Source organism: Grammomys surdaster, unplaced genomic scaffold, assembly GCF_004785775.1.
Source record: "Grammomys surdaster isolate TR1022 unplaced genomic scaffold, NIH_TR_1.0 125901, whole genome shotgun sequence".
NCBI classification, from domain to species: Eukaryota; Metazoa; Chordata; class Mammalia; order Rodentia; family Muridae; genus Grammomys; species Grammomys surdaster.
Window position 1 is genome coordinate 2,322,079 of NW_021620725.1, and position 23,519 is coordinate 2,345,597.

A 23,519-nucleotide genomic window follows, 5' to 3' on the forward strand; every position below is an offset into this window, starting at 1 on the left:
GAATCAAGCAAGGACCTGGTGGCAGGAACTAAAGCAGAGACCATAAAGGAATATGGCTTTCTTCCAGGCTCACATCTGGGTACCTTTCTCATACCTTCCTTTTATCTTATGTCTGCCCAGGGGTCGCACTGGCCATACTGGGTCCTCTTCCATCAAGCGACACTCAAGAAAATACTGCACAGATATGGCTAGAGGTTAGTCTGACACAGCTGCTTCCTCAATTGAGTTCCTTCCTCCCAGAAGTCTCTGCTTTGTGCCAAAGTTAACAAAAACTCACAGGCACATAGTACTTTACCTAGTCTTATCCCTCAACCCCAGATTCAATCATTTTCTTTCTTCTGACTTCGAAATCTTGTGTCACCTCAAAGTTTGGTTCTTTGATATCTTACTTTCCATCCAATGTATGCTTTTGATGATCAACTGTGTAAGTTACTGTTACACAGCTGAAATCAAAACATCTAGTAAAACTATCCCTAGAGAGGAAAGACTATGGCTTCAGGGGTGTCAATCCATAGCTCCTTGGTCCCAGGGGCCTAGGCAAAACATTATGATAATGGGAGCATGTGATGGGTGAGCTTCTTCATGGTATACAGAAGGCAAAGTTCTATCCTAAGAAGAGAGGGAGAGCAAGATATAGCTGCCAAGGACATGGACTCATAGGTACTTCTTCTATCCATGATGGAAGCTGGACTGCCCAGTCTTGCTCAGATATTCACTGCTGCTATCTATTCAGGACTGTAATGACAGTGTATATGGCAGCATTTCATGACACTTCTTTTACACTCTTTCTACCCCCCTTGTCAACAAGGTTTTCTGGGTTCGTGGAATGGTATAGACATCCAGTATAGGGTTGAACTGCACTTAAAGCTGTATAATATGTCATAATCCTAATGATTTATTTGCAATATAAGGTCCAAGATTACAAGGTGTTCTTTGTTCTAGTATTGCTTTGTACATTGTTGTATCCCTAGGAAATAGAACATGGAGCAAGATTATAGTAGATATTTGTTTCATTTCATGACTAAAGAAGTCATCTACATGACAAAATGGTGGATATTTCTTTTGGTTGTTACCACTTAAAGGAAAACAAAGTAGCCAGACTAGTTCTAAAAGGCAAAGGAGACATGATCACTTTTCTTTAGTAGGTTAAGTCCCTTTTTACCACTAAGGTACTTCTCTTTACCTGGATAGATCTGTCCCCATCTTCCTTTGCTTCTGTAGACTCTTTGATAATTCATATCATTATACATCCAGGTGTGGCACCAAAGCGCTTGATCTTGTTTCACAGTGTCTCTCTGCATTGAAGAGCAGCCATAGGTCAGGCACATTGCCTCATCCTCCTAAGGCAAAGGATATATATAAAGGGCAGAGAACAATTCTCATCAATCCAAATGTTTGGGTTTGAATGTAAAATGTCCTATACAGTGCATATGTTTGAGTAGTCGGTCCCAAGCTGGTGACAGGTTGTGGAATCTTTAGGAGGTGGAGCCTTTCTAGATTTGGTTGATGGCGATGGGACATGAGATTTTATTGCTTATCTCCATTTCTTATTCACTCTCTGCTTCTTGATTATGGACACAAGGTAACCATGTCCCCACATTCTGCCCCCATGTCTTCTTCAATGTGGTGGACTCTATCATTTGAAATTGTAAGCCAGAGCAAATCATTTCTCCCCTAATACGTGGACATAGCAGCAAGAAAAGTAAGTAATGCATGTTTTGGTTTTTTATCTCAGCCACTGGGGATTCTACTCTTACTGAAAATAGATGATAAAATTCACATTTGCATCAGAGCGAGCAATCTTTCTCTCATGTTGAATCAGCAGATTAAAGTCATGGAAGCTTTTGTGTCTTATAAAGCTTCTGTGGATTAAAATTTTCTATGCCATAAGTTATGATTAACTCAGCATTTACCCAACAGTGGTTCTGTTTTAGTATGTTGAATTTCTTACATGCTGATTATAGCCCAATGTAATTTAAATATTTCTTGAAAGGGTCTATAGCCTATAGAATATATATATATATATATATATATATATATATATATATATATATATAGAGAGAGAGAGAGATTAAACTAAAGCAGCATACGATCATGCATATAGCAATTTATAAGCGTGCACATACACATGTGCATACACATAAACACATATGCATTCAGGACACTCTTTTAGCTTTGAGTGATGTCTTAGTTACTATAAGAATGATTTGAATTCACAATTCAGATCGTTTTATAATGGCTCAGAAGTTACGGCAAGGCAGCTCCATTCTTGACAACTAGAGCATATGGCCTAGACTCTTCACATCCTGTGGGCCAGTAAACAAAAGGAGCAGAACAGGTACTACAAGCCAGCCCTCCGTAACTGTCAAAATCTTGTCGCCAGTGACCTACTTTTTCCAACAAGGCCCTGCCTCCTGAAGATTTTGCAGCTTCCTAAAATATTATTACCATCTGAGAAACAGCTATTCAAGTTGTACTGCTATGAGGGATGCTTCAGACAGTGTTAATCATAATCTAAAGATTCAGCGTCATGTTATCTGTTAGCACTGCCTGATTAAAAAGAACACCTGTGACCTAGAAAACACCAGGAAACTCAGTGGGTCTTCCTTTCCATTTGGACTGTGGCTAGGAAAGGTGCCTGTAAAAAGGTGGGATGCTGAGACCAACAATAAACCTAGTGTCTATGAGTTGGGGAGAACTTTGATGAGAAAGGACTGTGGGGCACATTTATGTATGGCTGCCTTTGCCTTTAGAGAGTGGCATTTAGGAACATAACCAGGGTGTGAACTGGGAACAGAGTGGGTGATGGGAGAGGCAAGGGGTGAGACTTCGGTGCAACCTGAAAAATCCCAATCCACAAGAAAGCTGTGTCAGAAAGGACCAGGGGGCCAGCAGGAGACTATAAAGCTCCTGAATCTGTGGACTGAGAATTTCCCATGATGGAAGACTGCGAGTGAATCAGAGAACAAAATACAGTTGTGTGGTTAACGTTTTTTTCCTAAACTGGTAACTTATCATTCCTTAGTCAATTCTTAACCACTACCCTCTTACTCAAACTGCTGCTCAACCCTTACGTATAACACAGGTAAGGGGGAAGAATACAAGTGTGTGTGTGTGTGTGTGTGTGTGTGTGTAGAATTGTGACTAACTGTCACTGCTGAGTACTTGGACATGTGGCAGCCATTCTTGGGGATTTCCTACTCCCAAGAATTGGGTTGACGATTCTCTGTTGAGTCTGTTGACTGTGTGTTAAGTATTGGCTCACTAAAGTACTTGGCAGAAGGTTGATGGGAATGTAATGATTCCAGCTCAGCTATTTGTGTCAGCAACCTGTGTCCTGACACCTGCTGGGTACAGCACATTTATTACTTGTCATCATGAGTAAGGTGTTTGAGAGAAACTGGAACAGGCTTAGTGCTACCCTTTCACAAAGTATTTTTGTTTTCTCTTATTGTGTCCCATGTTATTTTAACACCCTGTATCTATTCCATCTATCCCAACCTTTCCCTGCTTCCCCCTACCACCAAGCTCCCACCCAGATCTCCAGAGAATCACTGCTACTCAATCCATCAGCCAAAGTTAGTGGGTTCCCATGGCAACCAGGCAGCTGGTGTCTAGACACTCAGAGAGAAGCTTTGCAATTGAACTGCAAATCTAGATTGTAACACACCCCCTCCTCTCTCCCCCCTCCTCTTTCCTCCCATTTCCCTTTATTTACAACAGGCATTAGTGCCAACACTGGATGAGGTTTCCTTTTGACAGACCATTAAAGGAAGGAGGGGGAAGAGAGAGAGAGAGAGCAGCTGAGAAACCCAAACGCGCTGTCTTGTCATGTCAGTTCAGGAAGAGGACAACTGAGCTGACAGACTCTGATTGCGCTTGCTCTTTTTTTTTCTCACGAAGGATTTTATTTAATTAAAATATTTTAAATTAGAAAACAGTGCCACTAGTCCACCGGGAGTCGTAAGCATCTTTAAAAGCCAATAAAAGCATTTTCAGGGTAAGGCTACAGCTGACACACTGGGGTGAGGCAGAATTTTTCACCAGCACCAGGCAATCAATATAATTTCTCTTTCTATGTGGCTCAGGGGAATTACTGTCTTTGGTATTATAGGAAAATACAAGAAAGGGCTTTAAGTGACACCTCATATCTATAAAAGTCAGGTTGAAATCTTTATTTCTCTTGAGGAAGAGAAAAGCTGTCCTTAACAACCAGGGTCTAGTCTGATTTTTAGTCTTTTTGTAGAGTTCTCCTGTATATATAAACATTTTACAGACCACAAAAATTAGACAGAGGTACTTTTTATAAGACAACTATGATCACATCTGAACATAGTCTAAGTATAAACATTGTCCAAATTGCAAAACAGACAGCTATGTCCTTAACCTGTCTGTATAAACAATTAGGTTTTTATACATGATATTCATTGAGGTGTCCAGTCATAAAACTACCCATTCTTGACATGATTCCAATACGGAACGGTGTTCTGTTTCCTTGAGTTCATCTCCATTTCACCAAACACAAACTCAAATCATTTCTGATTCTTCTGAGATGTCACTGCATGGTTTCATGGTTGCAACCTGTCAATAAACCCTGAAACTCCTGGCAGTCTTTGGATAGAAATTGTTGATGCTCTGTCAAATTTCTTTGTTCCTTTGAATGAAATGTATTTTCTCATATAAAATGTATTTTATATTCCGCAGGTTTTTAAATATATACTATACCTCACTGAATTCTGAGATCACCTTCTACAATCTTATTTTTAAAAAAAATCACCTAACTTAGAAAACAAAATTAGGGCTGGAGAAATGGCTCTGTGTGTAAACCGAAATTGAAGAGCTGAGGTCAGATTTTCAAAATCAAGTTGGGCATAGTGTGTGTCTATAATATCTGAGCTCCTGGGACAGATGAGATGCAGAATAACAGACTCTCTAGTGACTTACAGGACAGGTAGTCTGGTGTATGTAGTAGCTAATAATGAGGAACCCAGTCTCAAACCAAGTGGAAGGTAAGACCTGACACCTGAGGCTGCTCTATGGCTTCATATGCACACTGTGCAGTGTGTATGTTTCCTTCATCACCTCTCTCTCCCTCCCTTCCTCCTTCCTTCCCTCCCTCTCTTCCCTCCTTCCCTCCCTCCCTCTCTTTCTTCTCTCTCCCTCCCTCTCTCTCTCTCCGTCCCTCTCTCTCTCCCTCTCTCCCTCTCTTTCTCCTCTCTCCCTGCCCCCCCCTCTCTCTCTCACACACACACACACACACACACACACACAAATTCAGAGGAAACACAATTCATTAAATTGACTTTTCCTTTATAACCTTTCACTTTTATCTCAGCAAGCAGAGAGGATGACTCCAGGCAGTGAGGGGTTGGGAGCTCCTTCTATTGTTTAGAAGGGAGGCTGTAGTGAGTCTTGGGCTATGGGGATTAGACAGCACAACCTGAACCTGTTGAAACAAACTTACCATTTTAAAATTCAGTACATTTTCATTTTGTTCTGGAGACAAATTATGTCCCAAGTTTCAGATTAATAAGTTTCAAATAATTAGCGCATCAGTCACTTCTCTGTTTTCATCATCTATCAGCTTTACGTGAGGGTTTTAGCCACTTGAGAGCAGAAAGACACACTAAGATGTGATTACGTTAGTTCAGATGTTACTGTGGTTTCCAGCAACTTCTGCAATCAGCTGGATGTACTGTCATGTATCCACGTAAGTCTCATCAATGAAGTTACCATATGTCTTTTTCAGGCTGTGTTCTGTCCCTGGGTTTAGAATATTCTTTCTCCTCCATTAAGGTAGTTGAAAGATCTCTTCTCACAATTATCTCAATAGTGAAACAACTTGTGCCAATCAATAGTTTGTAAACCATTTCATCAACTAGACTTTTGGTTAGTTTGAATTACTTCACGCTCAACATCATTCATTTATCTCCTTCTGACATCCCAGCTGATCTGAGATTCATGCCCAGTCTTACTGTCATCTACCCTCACAAAGCTGTAAATAACATTTCTTCGTAGGCACAGGATGAGAGGGACTCTACTGCTTACTGCAGGGTTTCCATAATTTATCGCTAATCTATCTGAGCTGGCCTCATCCTAATTTCTGTGTTCCAGAACTCTCCATTGCTTATTTACTGGCTATTGGACTATCCCCACAACCATGTACTTCAGACATTTTGTTCATCTTCCACCCATTACCTGGCTTCACGCTCAAACAGTAGCTATGTGGCTGATATCTATTCCTTTCAAATCTGACATTCTTGTGCATCAATCTTATCAGAATAGTATTTGTTTTACCCTCATGTCTATGGCCTCAGTTGGGGAGGTGTGTCAGGGAAAGAAGAATGCAGACATGGGTATACATAGTGAAAGAGAATTTACATAGGTCACCAAGATATGAGAAGTCCAGTTTGATTATATTTAGAAAAAGAATGCCAAGGTTATGTTAAAGAATGTTCAGTATACTTTAAAATATGGTACTGAAGGCAGCATGGGAGTTAAGGATACAGGAACATATTTGGCCAAAGACTCTGGAATTTGGCAAATGTGACACAAAGATAAAGTTTTGTGATAAAAGAAATCAATATGCTTACAAGATTGTTTAAAGATTGGAATATGGAAATAAGGCCATTTAGATGGCACAGCAAGAAAAGGCCTGTGTCACCAAACCTGATGACATGAATTAGGCTTCCAGAACTCACATGGGGAAAGAAGAGACCTGACTCCTGCACCTGAGTCCTCTGATCTCCACCTGCATACCTTGGAATGTATGTTTGTACACATCTGTAATAAAAATCATGTAATTAAATAGATGTGATAGAATACTTTTAACAGATCACTTTAAGGTCATTAGAAGAGCAAGTCTTTGAAACAGTGAGCAAATATGATTTGCAGAGTTAAATCTTGGGTGATAGGCTTGTTGGGGGTCAAGGAAAGGAAGCCTGGCTCTACAGGGGCAGAAATAAACCCATAACCAAGTCATAATTAAAGATACAAAAAAAAGGTAGTGTAAGAAGAAGTCAAAACTAAAATGTACCAGTAGCCTAAGAGATGATTTTTAGTAGGTTATAACAGTTGGAATCCCACCACCAGGATCATAGTATTTTGGTTTTCTTAAGTGTGTTATAGGCAGGAACAGACTGGCTATTGTTGAAATGATTTACAGTTGGCCTTTCTTTGAAATAAAAAGAATTTCATTTAGTTAAGCAGAATTTGTTTTCCAGGTGTCCAGCTCATTTTAAAGGGACAAACAGTTCTAGTCACAGCTAAACATGATATAGACAAGGAATGCTGATTTAGAGGATCCGAGTGTCCTGTCCAGGCTTGTCGGTAGTTTAGGCAAAGAGGAATAGGTCAAAAAAAAAAAAAAAAAAAAAAGAGGAATAGGTCAATGTTTGCTATTGTTATAGGTATACAAGGGTGGCATCCTGGAGCCATACAAGAGTCCTGATTGTGAGAGCAACAAATTATATGAAAAGGATCTTTGTGATAAGCCACTTCCTGGAGTACAAAAGGATAGGGGGTGTTCAGGAATCCAAACGATGGGCGAGTTTCAAAACTATTGCTGGTTTCTCCATCACAGATCACAGATAAAGGTCAATATTCAAAGGAAAATCTAAACAATCAAAGGTCCAGAACAATGTAACATGGTAATGAGGGTAACTGAGTTTTAGAGTTTAGAAAGCAACTGATTTGTTTTGTTTTGGTGAACTCAAGGAGGGCACAGGTAGAAAAATAAAGAAGGAGAGGTGAAGGAAAGATGTACAATTAATGTTCTTTCCTCACATGAAATTTGATTCTTGGAAATGAAAGAAATAAATAGGTTCGTACATACCACCAGAAAAAAGTTTACCCTGGAGTTTTACAAAAGGCATTGGATAGAAAAGAGATTACTAATTTATTTTTTGTATGTTCTTCCAGCAGACAGACTACATAAAGCTTAATGATGATAGATTTCTGAAGAATATTGGGGATAATTTACACTCAGAGTTGTGGAAGTAGAGATTGTCTATCTCTGGAGGTGTCATTGTGGATACTTGCACCAGACTAGGGGGTGTACTAGGGTCACCAAGGCTCCTTTTAACACTAAAGTGTTGTTGCTACATATCCTGACCAATTGCAAATAATTTTAAAAGATGTATTTGAAAAAGGACAATAGGTTGTTTCTATATACACTATGTCCTAGAGAATGGCTTTATTGGAGAGTAAACATTGGATAGAGAAACAGAGAGGGGTGACTTTCTTCCTTGTTTGTTTCTTTGATTTGATTTGGTTTGGTTGCTTTGGTTTGGTTTGGTTTTCTTTCATGTTTTGGCAGGGTCTCACTCTGTAGCCCAAGCTGATCACCAACACCTGGAAATCCTCCTCATTAGCCTCCCTAGTTCTGGAATTACAGGTATGAGCCACCATGCTCAGCTTGAGGGATAAATTTTCAAATTGCACTTTAAATAATGAACCTAATGATTCCTTCCTAGATAACATTCAGATTCCAGGAATCTTTATTCTTTTGCTGATTATCCTCCTAATGTCCCCAAATACCCAAAGCTGTAATATTCTGTCACTATATATAAGAGATTGGAGACTGTGACTAAAAAGAAAAAAAATCACTACAAATACTAATATTACTTTTCCAATACAGTTCTGGTTGTGTTCCAGTGAATGCCATTGATTCCTAAAGCAATTCTTTTTACTCAAAGGCAGCACCATAATTTGACAAGCCCCAGGAAACCAAAGCACACAATAAGTACAGAATGAATTGTCCCAGTAAGAGGTGGGGATTGCATCTATTTACCCACGTGTAAGCTTATAATAAAAATGCCTTTTATGGGTATTGCTTGTTACAATAATGTTTTTTAAATTAACTTCAAAATTGGGTTAAACCTTCACAGTTGGTTTTGTAATGTTCTGCTAGCACTGGAATCTGGAGGGGGTGGTTGATAAAGGAATGGCATTCATTTTTATTTCCTCTTTTGAAGGACATAAAAATTGTCTCTTATGGATTCATAGCTATGACAGCATTTGCAATAATTTAACCACTTCTGGACTTTGACCATTCAGTAACTCATTATTTAATTTATAACATGTATCATAATCCATAGTTACTTTTCAGCCTAATGACCTCATTTAGAGGTCCCGAATTTTTTTCCTTCTCTGTGTAGGATTTCCACTTTGCCTCCTACCAACTGAGCACAACACTGAAATTTTGTAAAGCAGTAATTCTCAGTACTGGCTCTGTGAACCTCCAGAGAGTGGAAGATTACTTTTGATAGATCTTAAAGCAAGATTATATTGAATCGTCTTGTAGGTCACAAAGGAAAAATAGGAATGGAGGCAGAGAAAAATGGAAGCAATAGAGATATACAGACATTTAGGACTAAGGGGAGAGGTATAAAATAAAATCAGCCCCAAGATGGAGAGTGCTATGGTCTCCTGGAAGGATCCTTGTGTTCTGCTCTGTACTGTGACTTCAGACAAAGCATAGAGCCTCTATCTTCCATTGTTCTCTCAGGGAACTACGAGCTGAGATTTCATCATCCAAAGGCTCCCCCAGTTTTCTCTAATTACATGAACAATTTACTGTAATTTTATGAATCATCACAAGCCAAGTTTGTGATAATATATACAGACTAAGATTTTTTGTCCTGAATTATGTAGTTCAAGCCATTTGCATTGATAAAATTAGCAAGACAACTGCCAAGTTGCTAGTTTACTGGGGCTGTGTAGACACAGCCATAAGGGAAAATTACACAACAAGGATAAATAATTGTCTGCCTAAGCGCAAATTCTACCCAAACATATCACGGCGAATCATGGCAAAGGCCTAGCTGAGGATGCTCCATGGGTGCAGCTCTCTCATGGTTTACATCTCACCTAACAGTGAGTGTTTTCAGGCATCTGTATCATGATTGGTGTCACTCTCCTAAAACTGCAGACATGCCCAGTATTAATTTCTGAATGTCAGCCCTGGAATCAGATAACCAAATCATATAATCTGACATCAGATTGTAGGAGCTAGCAAACCCTGAGGTGTTTTTGTTTGTTTGTTTGTCTGTTTGTTTTTTCTTTTATTAAATGAATGCTGGAACTATCAATTTTGTAGTAGGTGATGTTAAAATATGGATGTGAAAACATTATTGAGGATCAGTGTACGCTCTCTTAAATAAAAATCAATATCATCTAGAAGATAGCTCATTAATTTTCTCAAGGTCTGGTGTGACACAAGTCACAGAAGAAGGTTTTGAGGTCAGTTCCAGCTCAAAGACTTTTGGGCCCTTCCTTTGAAATGCATGGCGTTTTCAAGAATAGGGATTAATCTTCTACCTCTAGGAGTCAAGCAAGGCCTGTGATGTTTCAGGAGTTCCCTGAGTGTTAACTATTCAAAAGGGGTTTCTCTGGAGGAGGAGTGGATGGAGAGAGGAGAGGTGTGGGGAGAGAGGGGAAACTAAGATTAGGATGTAAGAATGAATGAATGAATGAATGAATGAATGAAAGAAAGAGCAAATAATAGATAAAGTGGAAAAGGGGTTTTATCCCTGTTGCTGGGGCTTTTGTTAGATGGTCTTTGGCTCTTGGAGGGAGCATTGTCAACTCAGATGGGAAAATTTCATTAAATTATTTATGTAAATTCATATGCAGACCTATAGATATTTTTAGGTAGATAGTTAATAGTATGATTCCTTAGGACATTTTTTAGACATCCTTACTATTATTATCTCAAAAAATAAAGAAAACTACAAAAAAAAATAAGATACAATCTCTAGATAAGGTCTGGGATGGCTCACTTCAGTGAGCCATACAAAGCTTATACATAGTTCTATAAGTAAAAAATTCTGATAAAATGAAGCCAAAGAGAATATATGGATAAAAATGGCCAATAAGCTTGCTTCTACTGTTAAATTTCTCCTAAACCTAATAGGTATTAAACCATAATAAATAGTATCAAACACATAATGTCAAACTGATTTGTTTTGGCATTTTCATTTTCTGGTTGTTGTGGGGAAAAGGTAGACTTTACTGTGTCTCACCACTTGAGGATACATTTGCTGTGATGGGCAGTGCACGATATCTGTATTTGTTTGTGTGTTGTTTTATTAATTGTAACTTCCTCCAAAATGTGTCAGGGAGAATTGTAGAAAATGTTTTCCAGGATGAAGGGGAGAAAATGAAGTGTCAATTTTTGTAGTGTTTGACAAAAGTTTCTAGAAGTATGCCCTATTTTTGGCCTGGGACGTCATTTGAGAAGGCAGTTACTTCCTAGCCTGACTGTGTTCAGACTCTGTTGGGATTTCTTATGTGGGAAGGCAAAGAGCTGATGAAGTGTTGTGCATGAGTGAAAAGTATGGCCACCTCGGAGAAGTCCTCTCTGGGGTCCTCAGCTCAGGCTCCTCCTCACATAACCACAAGACTTCCTGGAAATCAAAAATAATTTTTTTCATAGCAGATCTGTGAAATCTCACTCTGTATGATTCTTTTTAAAACTTAAACAATGAATTATTAAAGTATAGAATTCTATAAACATGACTGAATGGAGATTTTTCTTCCTTAAAATTGTCTAGGATAACCGGAAAATTCTAAAAAACTTTAGAAAAAAAAAAACAGAAAAATCACCATTCCCCATATAGCTTGTCCATTGGGTGTAAGTTTCACTACCTGGATCAGGATAAGTGGCCACTTAGATCCTGCTCATTCAATATGCATTCATGTTTCCTACACACAGAGCTACAGAAGCCCCAGATCGGCCATTGGAATTGAAATCAACCAGTATGAAGTTTCTAGAGGAAGTAGATTTCCTTTGTATGTAAGCCAAGGATTCAGCAGAGATATTGTATAGTCTGCTCACGAGCCTTCACTCTTATCCTGCCAACCTCTGACTTTCTGTTTCGCTGCCCTGCCAATTTGGCCAGTGCTTCATCTTTGCCTTTAAAATCATTTCTGGACTTCAGTTCAAACATCAAAGCCTTTTCTTGTTTTTCAAAGAACTCTTTCTCTCTCTTCATATACATACATACATATATACACACACATACATATACACACATATATGTAGATATATGATATAAGATGTAATAACATAAGACATATAAGATATATATTATATATAAGATATAATATATGATATACTATAGATATGATATATCCCCATATATTATGTATATCATATACTATGCATAATATGTTATATATCATATATTACAATGATTATGACGATAGAGAGATAGATAGACAGATAGATACATAGACACATAGATAGATAAATAGACAGATGGATAGACAGTCATTTTTAAAGCAAGAGCCTTGTAGGGCACACTTTCTTTCCTTTTTACTTGAATACTTGAAAGTTCCTCTAAGGTTGGATGAGTTCTTACTAGCAAGGAAGAGGAAGAAGTCGACTCCTTTATTATGCATCCCTGTGAAAGCCAAGAAGCGACACTCTTGTTAGTTTTTGTTTCTTCATTTCATTATTTCATGATCAGTTTTCTTCATTTCTGTTCATTTATTATTCCTACTTTATTAAAATATAAAAAACAAGGAATATATAGATATATAGATATAGATATGGATATATGGAGAGAGAGAGAGAGAGAGAGAGAGAGAGAGAGAGAGAGAGAGAGAGAGTTGTTTTGTGTCAAGCTCCTAAATGCATTACTTGACATACAGCAAACATCATTCTCTTCCAAAACCAGTAGATGATTTAAACATGAAGTATATTGTGAAGGACTTTAAATCAACACATTTAGTTTTTATTACAACCTCCTGAGAGAGGTGCCAACATTACTGTTAATTATAGATAAGGAAAATGAAGTTACAAGAGGTTAAGTAAGTTATCCAAAGCCATAGTAAGTGTCACAGGGGGAATTTAATACTGTGTAGTGCTAGGACTAGAATTTCCTTATGAAAAGAGTGATTAATTCCCCCTAGAGTAGTTTACAAGTGGGAAATATCAGTTGGGGACCATACATTCAAATGACTTAACTGAGCATTTTCTGTATACATTGAATAAATTGCAAATCACAAGTAACATCAGTTACAATGTACAGAATACCTCTGACAGACACAGGTAAGTATGTACAGATGTAGAGTATATCTGAATGCCAAATTAAAAAAAAATAAAGGTAACACTGAGAAAGGTTTGTTTGTCAGCACTGGGAGGAGGCAGGACATTACCTTTTGATGACTGTGTAGACTAAATGTATATATAAAGTTTAAGAGGTTTCCAGAGGGTTAGCGAGGTGGCGAGGTGCTTAAGAGCACTGGGTATTCATCTAAAGATTCTGAGTTCAGTCCCCAGCGATCACATGGTGGCTCACAACCATCTTTAATGTGTCCTGATGCCCTCTTCTGGCATGCAGGTGTACATACAGATAGAGCACTCATATACATAAAATAAATAAATAGATTTTTAAAAAATGGTTTCTGGAGCCAGTTGACCCACTTTGACTTTTGTCTTTAATCTTTGGATCACGATCCCTTTTAAATAAAAACACCAGCTTTCTTTTACTAGTTGAAAATCTGTATTCCCTTTTAGCTTCTAGAGCAGTGGATTCTCTTGGTTATTGGTCTTTTTTTTCTGGGTGTCTGCTTTTCTGTACAATGCTGTTCACAGTACATATATCCTTTCAGCTAGAGATGGAAAAGTATTGGGGAGGGTCTCATTTTATCTGGAAAAGTAGAGGGGGGATAAAGATGTTTTTCTTTCCTGGAAATTTTTTTTTTGTCTTAGAAGGAGAATGTTAATTTACAAACTCCACAAGTTAGATAGTAAAGCCAAAGAAATTAAACTCCTAGTTGGTTAAATACTCTGCAGACTGCACGCGGTCCCCTTTATAGTTTGTAAAGTATTTTACAATACATATCATAACTTCCACATAGCTTGCAATGAGATGGGGCAGGCACAAATGCCCGTATCATTATCTCTAGATTAGGAAACTGAAGCAAAGAAAGGAAATCTAATTTGTCTGAACTTGAATGACTAGTTGGTGGAAGAGTCAGGTGGAGTTGCTTAGTCCTGAAACTCACAGGGCAGGCGAGAGCTTGGTAATGGTATGTTTTGGGTATCACTAAGACCCTGTGGCAGCTGCCTTTGACATTTCTTCTTAATTAAATTCTTATTTGTTACTCTTTGAAAAATGTAAGTGCATAACGGATTATTTTCTCTTTCAAAGGCTCAGAAAACAAGGGACAAGGGTGGAAGTGTAATTTAGTTCATTATCCTGACATCAAAAATTATGTGTACGTGCTTGGCATTTTAATACAATTTAAAATATGAAACAAAGTGTATGACAAAGGAAAATATGGATCCCAGAGACAACCAAAAGCCAGCCCAGGCTCCAATTTGACATCTGGTGTACAGCTCAAGGAAAAGATGTTCTGAGTCACAAAAGGGCCATACGAGAGTACACTACTAAGCACTCCTCATTGCTTCCCTTTGAGCTTTTGAGGTAACGATACTTAATATTCAACAAAGATGAAACTAAAAAGGAAAAGGGAAGTGAACCCAGCCCAATGGTGATTGGTAGAGTAATTGTGGGCATGGCCCCAGGATGATAGCAGCTTCTATTTAATCAATGTTGACAAGGCTGGGGAGAGCTGGGCAGGTCCCAAGAGGTAATGTTTTACTCGGAAATCCACTCAACCTAATTTCAGTAATGTAGGGCTGTGGAGGGACCTGGAGAAGAGCCAAGAAACGGGGCCATTAGAGCTCCATGTGGGCGATGGCAGCTGGGAACACCGCCATCCCTCTAACAGCATTGCAACCGGGCTGCCTGGCTGGGCATGCAAGCAGCCGCCGCTGCATATGCTCCTGGTGTTTGCTCATCAACAGAAGGAAGGCACAGACATGCTATTCTTACTCTCCCTTTCGAGGAAATGAATGAAACTCATCAAAAGCAAGAACCTTCTTCAGCAAAGATAGGAGAGTCAGGTTGATGTACGTCTTGAATGACCACGGTGAAATTGTTCACTTCAATCTCTTTTGTAGTTTTGACTACAGTTGTGACTAGCATTACACTGTACAAATGGATACAGGGATATTTAATATGTTTACTGTTCTTTTCATGTGACTTTGGGTGATTTAAAGAATGGTAGCCATAGAGTTATGGATGGAGCTAATTGGCAGAGCACTTGCCTAGCATGCCTAGCATGTACATAGCTCTGGGTTCAAAACCGAATGAGCACTGGGAAAAGAGTGGTATGGGGAGGGAGTAGTGTCATAGGTCACAAGTGTGGAAAACTTGGGAGATCTTCCTTTTTTAATGTATGAGATTCTCTAAGAACATTCAACTTGACAAATTTAAGGGAGACATGATGGTGAACTCTTAACTAACTTCTTGTGCTTTTTGTTGTTCTTGTTCTCCTTCTCCTCCTTCTCCCTCCCTGTCTGTGTGTCTGTGTCTGTGTCTGTGTCTGTGTCTGTGTCTGTGTCTGTGTCTGTGTCTGTGTCTGTGTCTGTGTCTGTCTCTCTCTCTCTCTCTCTCTCTCTCTCTCTTTCTCTCTCTCTCTCTCTCTCTCTCTCTCTCTCTCTCTCTCCTTCACCTCCAATGAGCAACATATTCTAGAAACTGCTAGCATATACATTCCCAGAAGATAGACATTCTCAATTTGAGTTTCATTGTAACCTACTGCTAATCTACTCCTAACCCATAGACCAGAACATAGCTCAGTTCCAGCTCAGTCCCTTTCATTGTGTGCAATAATGAATGGATGACCACATTTTCCTTCATTTTCAAGTGTCTTTCAGCTTTGAAGCATGAATAATATATGACTTTATTGTCTATGGATTGACTTTCTCTTTTAAGTTAACACATAAATAAATGATAAAATTAAGGGGCTTCCTGCACACATGATAATTTCTAAGAGGTCTTTGGGTTGAAAAGAGCAAGGTTTTGCAAAGTCTAAAATGCGAAGAGGCAATTTGCAGCTATTTGTTAAGTATTAAAATCATCTAAGTTATCTCAATAGGTTATCAATAAGTTATTAAAGTCATCTAAGTTATCCTTTTTGTAACTAGGTGGCCCTCACATTACTTAGACTATGGCATAAGGAGAGAGTAGAATCAATTTTTTTTAACTTCCTAGCTTAAGCTTCTCCTGTAAATATAATTATTTACTCTTGAAAATATGATCATGTTTTATTTGAAGGTTCTCTCAATCTCATTCTTAAGATCACATGAATATGTTTTTCTTCTTCTTAATGCAAGCCACTAAAACACCTCACTAAAACACCTCATGAGAGGTCAAGATTTGGGGAGCTAATTTTGGTATGATCATAAATCAACTTGGAGAGATATCATCCAGTCATATGATACACCTTACAACCCCCCAAATAAATGTATACACTATCAAAGTATTCCAGCTTGGCTGATATAAAAAATATACTGCAAACTGGATCACTTTTAAGTAACAGATTTACTTCTTACTGTTTTGGCATATGGTAAATCCAAAATCAGGCTTACAAATAGCTCACTTTCAAGTGAAGGCCTGATACCTTAAAGGTCTGTCCTCACTGTGTCTGCGCATGGTAGAAGGCAATAGTGAGTGCTCAGTGGTCCATTTTAAAAGAATCCTCTGCTAAATCATGAACACTCCATCCTCAGGATCTAATCAGGGCTAATGCTCTGCTTCTTAATCCTCTTAATAGCATCACCTAGGATCAAAATTTACACGTACAAATTTGGGGCAATTCAAACAACCAGACCATAGGTGCTGTGATTTTTTTTTACTTATAATATCTTAACCAAAATATCAATATTAATATTATTTTTTGTGCTTAATATGACTGAAAGTAGCATCCAGATACAAAAATGGCTAAGGAAAATTGTGCTCTACTCTTTAACTTACATGACTTCTCTTTTATTTCAGACTCATTTGTCAGCTCTGAGCCCTGATACCTTTTCTCCCTTGTTGGATGTCTCTTGGCACTGATTATGTGACTTTAGTCCCTTAACTTCTTCAACCTCTTAAGTAACAACTGTCACAGAGGGAGGGAGATGCTCTACATGAGGAATGTAGTTATTTATGCTAATTGGACTGTGGTAATTGGAGTGACCAGCTGGCCTCAGCCATTCATGTCTTTCACACTTCCCACCATGATCAAAGTTTTTTTTTCTCAAAATTCCAAAGATTACACATTAACTCATCTCTAGCATTTGCAAATTACATAATTAGCACCAGAATGTGCCAAGGCCAGCTTTCATATTACCAAACACTCATGGGGTTCTCCCCACCATTTTGAGCCAATTTTTGCAAGTACTATGTCGAGATATTATTGGCACTGAGACTGAATATCCATGGATTTGTGTCACAGTTCCCATTGAGTCCATCCATCCTGGTTCAGATAAGGTGATAGCAGAGGACGTGATATCGAGAAGAAGGCTTGAATAGTCTCTATGACAGACTGGAGTAAACTGCCACTTACCATCTATGTGTACAACTTATATAAAATATTCAATCTTTTGCCTCAGGTGCCCCAAATGTAACTTAAGGTGGTTAAAGAAACTGTGAAGATAGACATGACATAGTACAAGTCTACTTAAAACTGTTGAGTATCAACAGCAGCTTACAAGTGTTAGTTTAAGCAACATACCTTAACAAAGGGCCAGTATTGCCATAATTTACAGGTACTTCCAGAAGAAAACACAAAATTGTAGATCTACAACTGAGTGACCAAAGTGATTTGTTGTCTGTAAGACTTGCTTATGGTTGGCATCAGTGAGGGTGAAGAACATTCATAACACAGAGAAGTCTTTCCTGCATGTATATTCAAATGGACCTACTCTAAATGACAGAGATTCTAACAAATTATTTTCTGTCTGATGTTAAAATCCTTCACAGGCTGCATTTAGTATCTGTAAAAGTGGATCCTGTTAGAGTAGGTAATACCCATCTCTGACTTCAGTTTCTTTCATTGTTATGTAAGGTTTTCTTTAGCAGTATTATGGGTTCTTTTAGTTGACCTCTCATAGAGTCCATCCACCCTGATTTGGATAAGGTGAGAGACTGGTACTTTCCAGTATTTCTTCTTTCCAATCTTTATTTTTCTTTGCATAATATTCTGCAGGCCTATAAAAACTTCACCAAACCACCTGATTTGATACATTTTACTTTCATGATGTAGTTAGGTCTTTATTTTAAACAAACAAACAAACAAACAAACAACCTTTCTGCTCAAAATTCAGACAGGAAAATCACTTATATTTCAAGCAAAATAAGATATACACAGAATTAACTTTATGTGTTCCTCTGAATTAAGTTTCAGATAAATAAGATTTGGATGGATCCCATTAATTTTCATTTTCTGGTGTTTACATTCTGGAGCCTTAAAAAACAAAAATCTTAGTTTTTTAGGGAACCAGAAGCTTCTAGACTTTGGCTACAGAGTAGTACTATTTTCTAGTACTCAAGTCGTAAATAAGGTATTTCTCTGACTTCTGCTGCTCAAGTTTGTTCTGCTGATATAAAACAAGTAGAAGAGCCGTGCTTTAGTCCTGACGTGGCTATCAGCAAACCATGTAAGTTAGAGAACCATTCTTTCTGCCCTTCAATTTCCTCATTTATGAAATGAAGATACTTATTCAGTGTTTCACCCAACACTTATTGAGAGCTTTCCCTGTATTATGTCTGTGCTGGACACCAGGGATTCAAAAGGAAGCAAATGTAGGAACAGAAATAAGTATTTTTATTTAGACAAGGAGTTATTAAAGTTGTTATGTTAAAGGTCCCCATGACTGATCATACTCTGTAGCTGTAAATATTTCTTTCTGTTAAATAACTATAATGAAAGATTGCAACTATGATGGGTTATTGATTATTGTTTTCACTGTCTCCTCAATACTAGAAGATTTGTTTGTCATACTACAGATGTGTATTATGTCAATTACATAAATAAACATATGTATGTATATGTGTGGATATAGATATAGATATAGATATAGATATAGATATAGATATAGATATAGATATAGATATAGATATAGAATCAAAGAAAAAAATTTAGGTCATAAAGCTCTCCTAATGGGCTGGTGAGATGGCTCAGTGGTTAAGAGCATTGACTGCTCTTCCAGAGGTCATGAGTTCAAATCCCAGCAACCGCATGGTGGCTCACAACCATCTGTAATGATATCTGATGCCCTCTTGTGGGGTGTCTGAAGACAGCTACAGTGTACTTACATATAATAAATAAATAAAAAATAAAAAATAAAATAAAATAAAACTCTCCTAATAAAGAATTTTCAGCAATGATTAGCTTGACTTAGGAAGCCACCTTCTAGAAAAGATTACACCAGAAGTCCTCAGGGAATACTGGCACAGGTAAACTTGGATTGAGATAACGTTCTTCGAAAGTTATAGTTGTCCATTAGAAAGCTGTACCCTTAAAGGATCTTTCTGAGTAACTACTGTGCTGCAGAGGTAACTCACACTGAATAGTTGAACCTTGCAAAACCTGTAAGACGTTAAAACTTTGGGTAGGAATGAGCCATTATAAGGTAGCAACATTATTCCTCATGGCTACTTACATTACTGACAAGATGAGGCTTGATTATAGAAACCATGTATATTCTGGAAAATATATTTTTTCAATATATTTAAGAAGAAGGATTTCCAAAGTTATGTTTGATAGTGATGGTCTTACTTAAATGTGGGTATTCAGTTTTAAGTGAACCTCAGTCTATGTGTGAGTGACTTGAAAGACATACCCATTTTTATAATTTATAATGGCCTGCTAAATGAGTTCCAGTTCCCTAATCTCAGCATCTCCTCCCAATACCAATCCATTTTATTTAATATTGCTAGTTTAATTTCTCTGAAGCATATTTTTTTTTTGCTTTAGTGTTTTCAAAACCTACACATTGCCTTCTAATTAAATACAAATCTGCCGGGCTAGTAAGATTAACCTGACTCTAGTTTATCTGCCTAAGAAAAACTGGAAGAGAGCAGGTATTAACAGAAGGAAAAGCAATAATAAAAGCTACATTTTTAAGTACATAGGTATCTTTAACACCTTAAAGCCTGTGAAAACACAATGCTAGCACAGCAGGACTGGTGCTTTTATCCTTAAATTGACTTATAAATTGACTCATGATTGGTTAGCTAGAACCTTCAAGAGTTTTCACACTTGCCTATCTGATAAGAGTGATCCCCTGAACCTTTATGTGGAACAACTGCTTTCATTCTGGGAGCCTGGCTTCCATTCATGCCAGACAGTAGGTGCCCATGTGACCAGCACCCAGTGCATATTAGACTTGTAGGCTTGAGTGGGCATCCCTAATAGATGCCACCTCCCATGTGTTCTCACAGTTCATGGCTGGAAGGACTAAGAATGTCATAGCATCATAGGAAGTAAACTCACGGTTCCTTTTGTTTGTTCTCCCCTTTTTTTGCCTCCCACAGTTCCCATCCCCCCTGATTATGTTGTTTTGTGTCATTCCACTATCATAAATTATAACCATGGATAGAGATGTTTGGTTAGTCTACAAGTTCTACCTGAAAAAAAAATCATTGAACTTAGGGGTGGTGTTGATTTGGGGTATAAGATATCTGATTAGTTGATACCAAGTAATTTTATGGAAAATGGATTTTGTTTAGACAGGCTGGTGTGTTAGTAAAATGTCTTGTGGTATATAAGCTGTTGACTGAATTCTCTAGGGAAAGTTTTTAAGTTGGGGGAATCAATCTTCATAAAGATATAAATCTACCTTGTTAAGCAAAACAATACCAGTGTCACAGGTCTGCATATTCTCTTGGAATGTACTGTACTTAGCTGCAAGAGACTGTAAACCAACTCAGTGCTTGGTTATTTATCTCTCTCAATGAGAAGGCTGATGGAAAGGTGTTTAAGTGTGGTATACCCCATGCAATGAAGAAGTTTCTTTCTGTCCCACCATATTTGGTACACAGATTGTGTCTTCATAGTCATAAGTTAGGTGCCACGTTTCTAGATGTTATTTGGTGCTTGCTATGTTGAGGAAAGGAGTGCACAAATGACAAGACCCAACTCTACCATCCCAAGGGAGATCGCCTTCCTCCTAACTAAACAGCAGTTATTAGTGGCCTCCCCTAGTTCTAACAGGGGGTCAAAATTCACATATTTTTTTTTTCTAAATTTCACATTACTAAAAATAAATGGTAAGATGAATCGGAATGGATGCTCAATGAACCATATGAATTATTTACTACAATTATTTTGACACTAAGCAACAGGAAAACAAGGTTTTTGCAGAGCCTCAATGGAGATAGGGTCAAGATGGACAACCTGTGTTCAATCCCAGGTAACCACATGGTAACTTCTTTCTGCAAGTTGTCCTCTGATCTAAAAGACACACACACACACACACACACACACACACACACACGGGGTGGGATGGAGCATGGACGCACATATGCACACGCACATGCACGCACACACTAAAGAATGTAGTATATACGGAGTGACAAGTTGTCCTTTACTTTCTCAGGTGTTGCTGAGGAGCATCCTAGAATAAAGGCTGTTGATCTAGGAAATTGTATTACAGGTTATTAATCATTACATCATTGTAATCCCTTATGCAATGCTTTGGAAAGAAGCAATGCCTTGTACCATTGAACAGATTCCAGAGACCAAATACTAACCTTCTTCTTCCTCCCCCCATCTTGTTTTCTTCCTCAGAAGCTGTAGATGAAGCCAAACCTAAGGAAAGTGCCCGACAGGATGAGGGTAAAGAAGACCCCGAGGCTGACCAAGAACATGCCTGAACTTTAAGAAATGGCTTTCCACGTTGCCCCCACCTGAACCCTGTCTCTCCTGCCCTTTTCCACTCTGAAGTTTCCTCTCCTGTCCTGCTCACGCGTGTGAGCCTGTCCTCTCCTACCTATGAGCCCTCTATCTCTGTGTGGCAAACAATTAAAAAAAAAAAAGCAGGAAAGATCCCAAGTCCAACAGTGTGGCTTAAATATTTGTTTCTTGGTGTTGTTATGGCGAGTTTTTGGTAATGATGATGCAGTCATCTTGGGAAATTCTTGCACTGTACCCCGGTTTTTTGATCTGGTGCGTGTGGCCCCGTGGGAGTCCACTTTCCTCTCTATTTCTCTCTGTTCCAAGTGTGTGTGTGCAATGTTCCGTTCTGAGGAGTCCAAAATATTAAGTGAATTAAAAAACCATTTCTGTTTCCTCATTTTCAATGTGATGGAATGAACAAAAAGGTTAAAAAAATTCAAAAAAAAACCCGGTTTGTTTTAAAAATAAATAAATAAATAAAGCAAATGTGCCAATTAGCGTAACTTAAGGCTGTGAGGCTCCTTTTTCAATCTGAATATTAATAAATCATGAGAGTAATCAAGTTTGGTGTCTCTGTGTTTCCTTTCCACATCCCTTCGGCCGCTTTCTTCCAACACATCCGGCTTTTCATCTTTTTTTCCTGATCTCTTTCGCTGCTGCCAACAGCTCTGGGGAGGGAAGCACAGGCCCTGGCCAAGACCAATGGCTGCAATCCCGATGGGATAGTTGGGTACCACAAGAGCTTGCTGAAGATGCTGTGACAAAGTACCACAGTCAGTGTGACTTAAGCAACAGACATTTAAAATGTAGTTTTAACTCACCGTAGTGAAAACGAGAGGTCTGAACTCAGGATATCGGCCTTGCTGATTCTTTCTGAGGCCAATAAAAATACGGTGTGCTGCAGGCTTCTTGCTGTGGCTGATTCTAGACGGCTATCTTTCTACTACAACTCTTTATATCTTCCCTCTAGGCACCTCTTTGCGTCCAAGTTTTTCTCCTTTTGGATGCTGGTCATATTGGATTAAGTCTACCCTAATAACCTCATTCTGATTTGATTGTGAAGATTCTATTGTCAATCACATCCTTCTCTGAGGTACTAGAGGTTAGGGCTTCAACATAGAAATTTGAGGGAGAGGTACACAAAATTCAAGTCTAAAGTTTGTTCTTACAGAAACAAGTATGGTTATGTTTGAGAAGAAATTTAGTTTATTGGGTGGAAAGTGCTTTAGGTTTCACTAGGCTAAATATCATAGAGATGTCCACATCTCTCAGAAACTCTAAGGCTTTTGTTTAGATGATTTGTTTTAACCTGAATATTTAGAGTCAGTTCTACCTTCTTCCCCCCTCAGATTATGAATGTCTATCTCTCCATAAGGATGGTAAATAATTATTGCACCAGCTGATACTGATATGTAATGAAAGATACACCTTAAGACAGTTCAGTTGTTAAAAGTCCTTGTTTACTAGGCAAGAGGACCAGACTTTAACCCACCTTTAAAAAACCCAAGCAAGGTGGGACTTGTTTTTTATTTCAGTTCTGGTGAGTGCATCTCAGGGGCTCACTAGCTGGCCAGTGAGAATGTAAGTAAGCAGGTAGACAGGCAGGAAAGAAGGAAGGAAGAAAGGAAGGAAGGAAGGGAGGGAGGGAGGGAGAGAGGGAGGGAGGGAGAGAGGGAGGGAGGGAAGGAGGGAGGGAGGGAGGGAGAAAGGAGAAAAATAGAGAATAACTCTTAATAGATTGGTCATTTTCAAGTTTCCATCTAGCTTTAATT

At 38.4% G+C, this 23,519-nt stretch overlaps 1 protein-coding gene across 1 annotated transcript in view; it reads left to right on the plus strand.

Moving 5' to 3' along the window:
• Gap43 (growth associated protein 43) overlaps positions 1–22,309 on the plus strand; it is a 92,115-nt gene extending 69,806 nt beyond the window's left edge. Inside the window, exon 3 of the mRNA XM_028752441.1 lies at positions 21,640–22,309. Within this exon, the coding sequence (XP_028608274.1) occupies positions 21,640–21,725 (86 nt within the window). The 3' untranslated portion in view covers positions 21,726–22,309. The remainder of the gene's footprint in view (positions 1–21,639) is intronic.
• Positions 22,310–23,519: the final 1,210 nt, after the last annotated feature.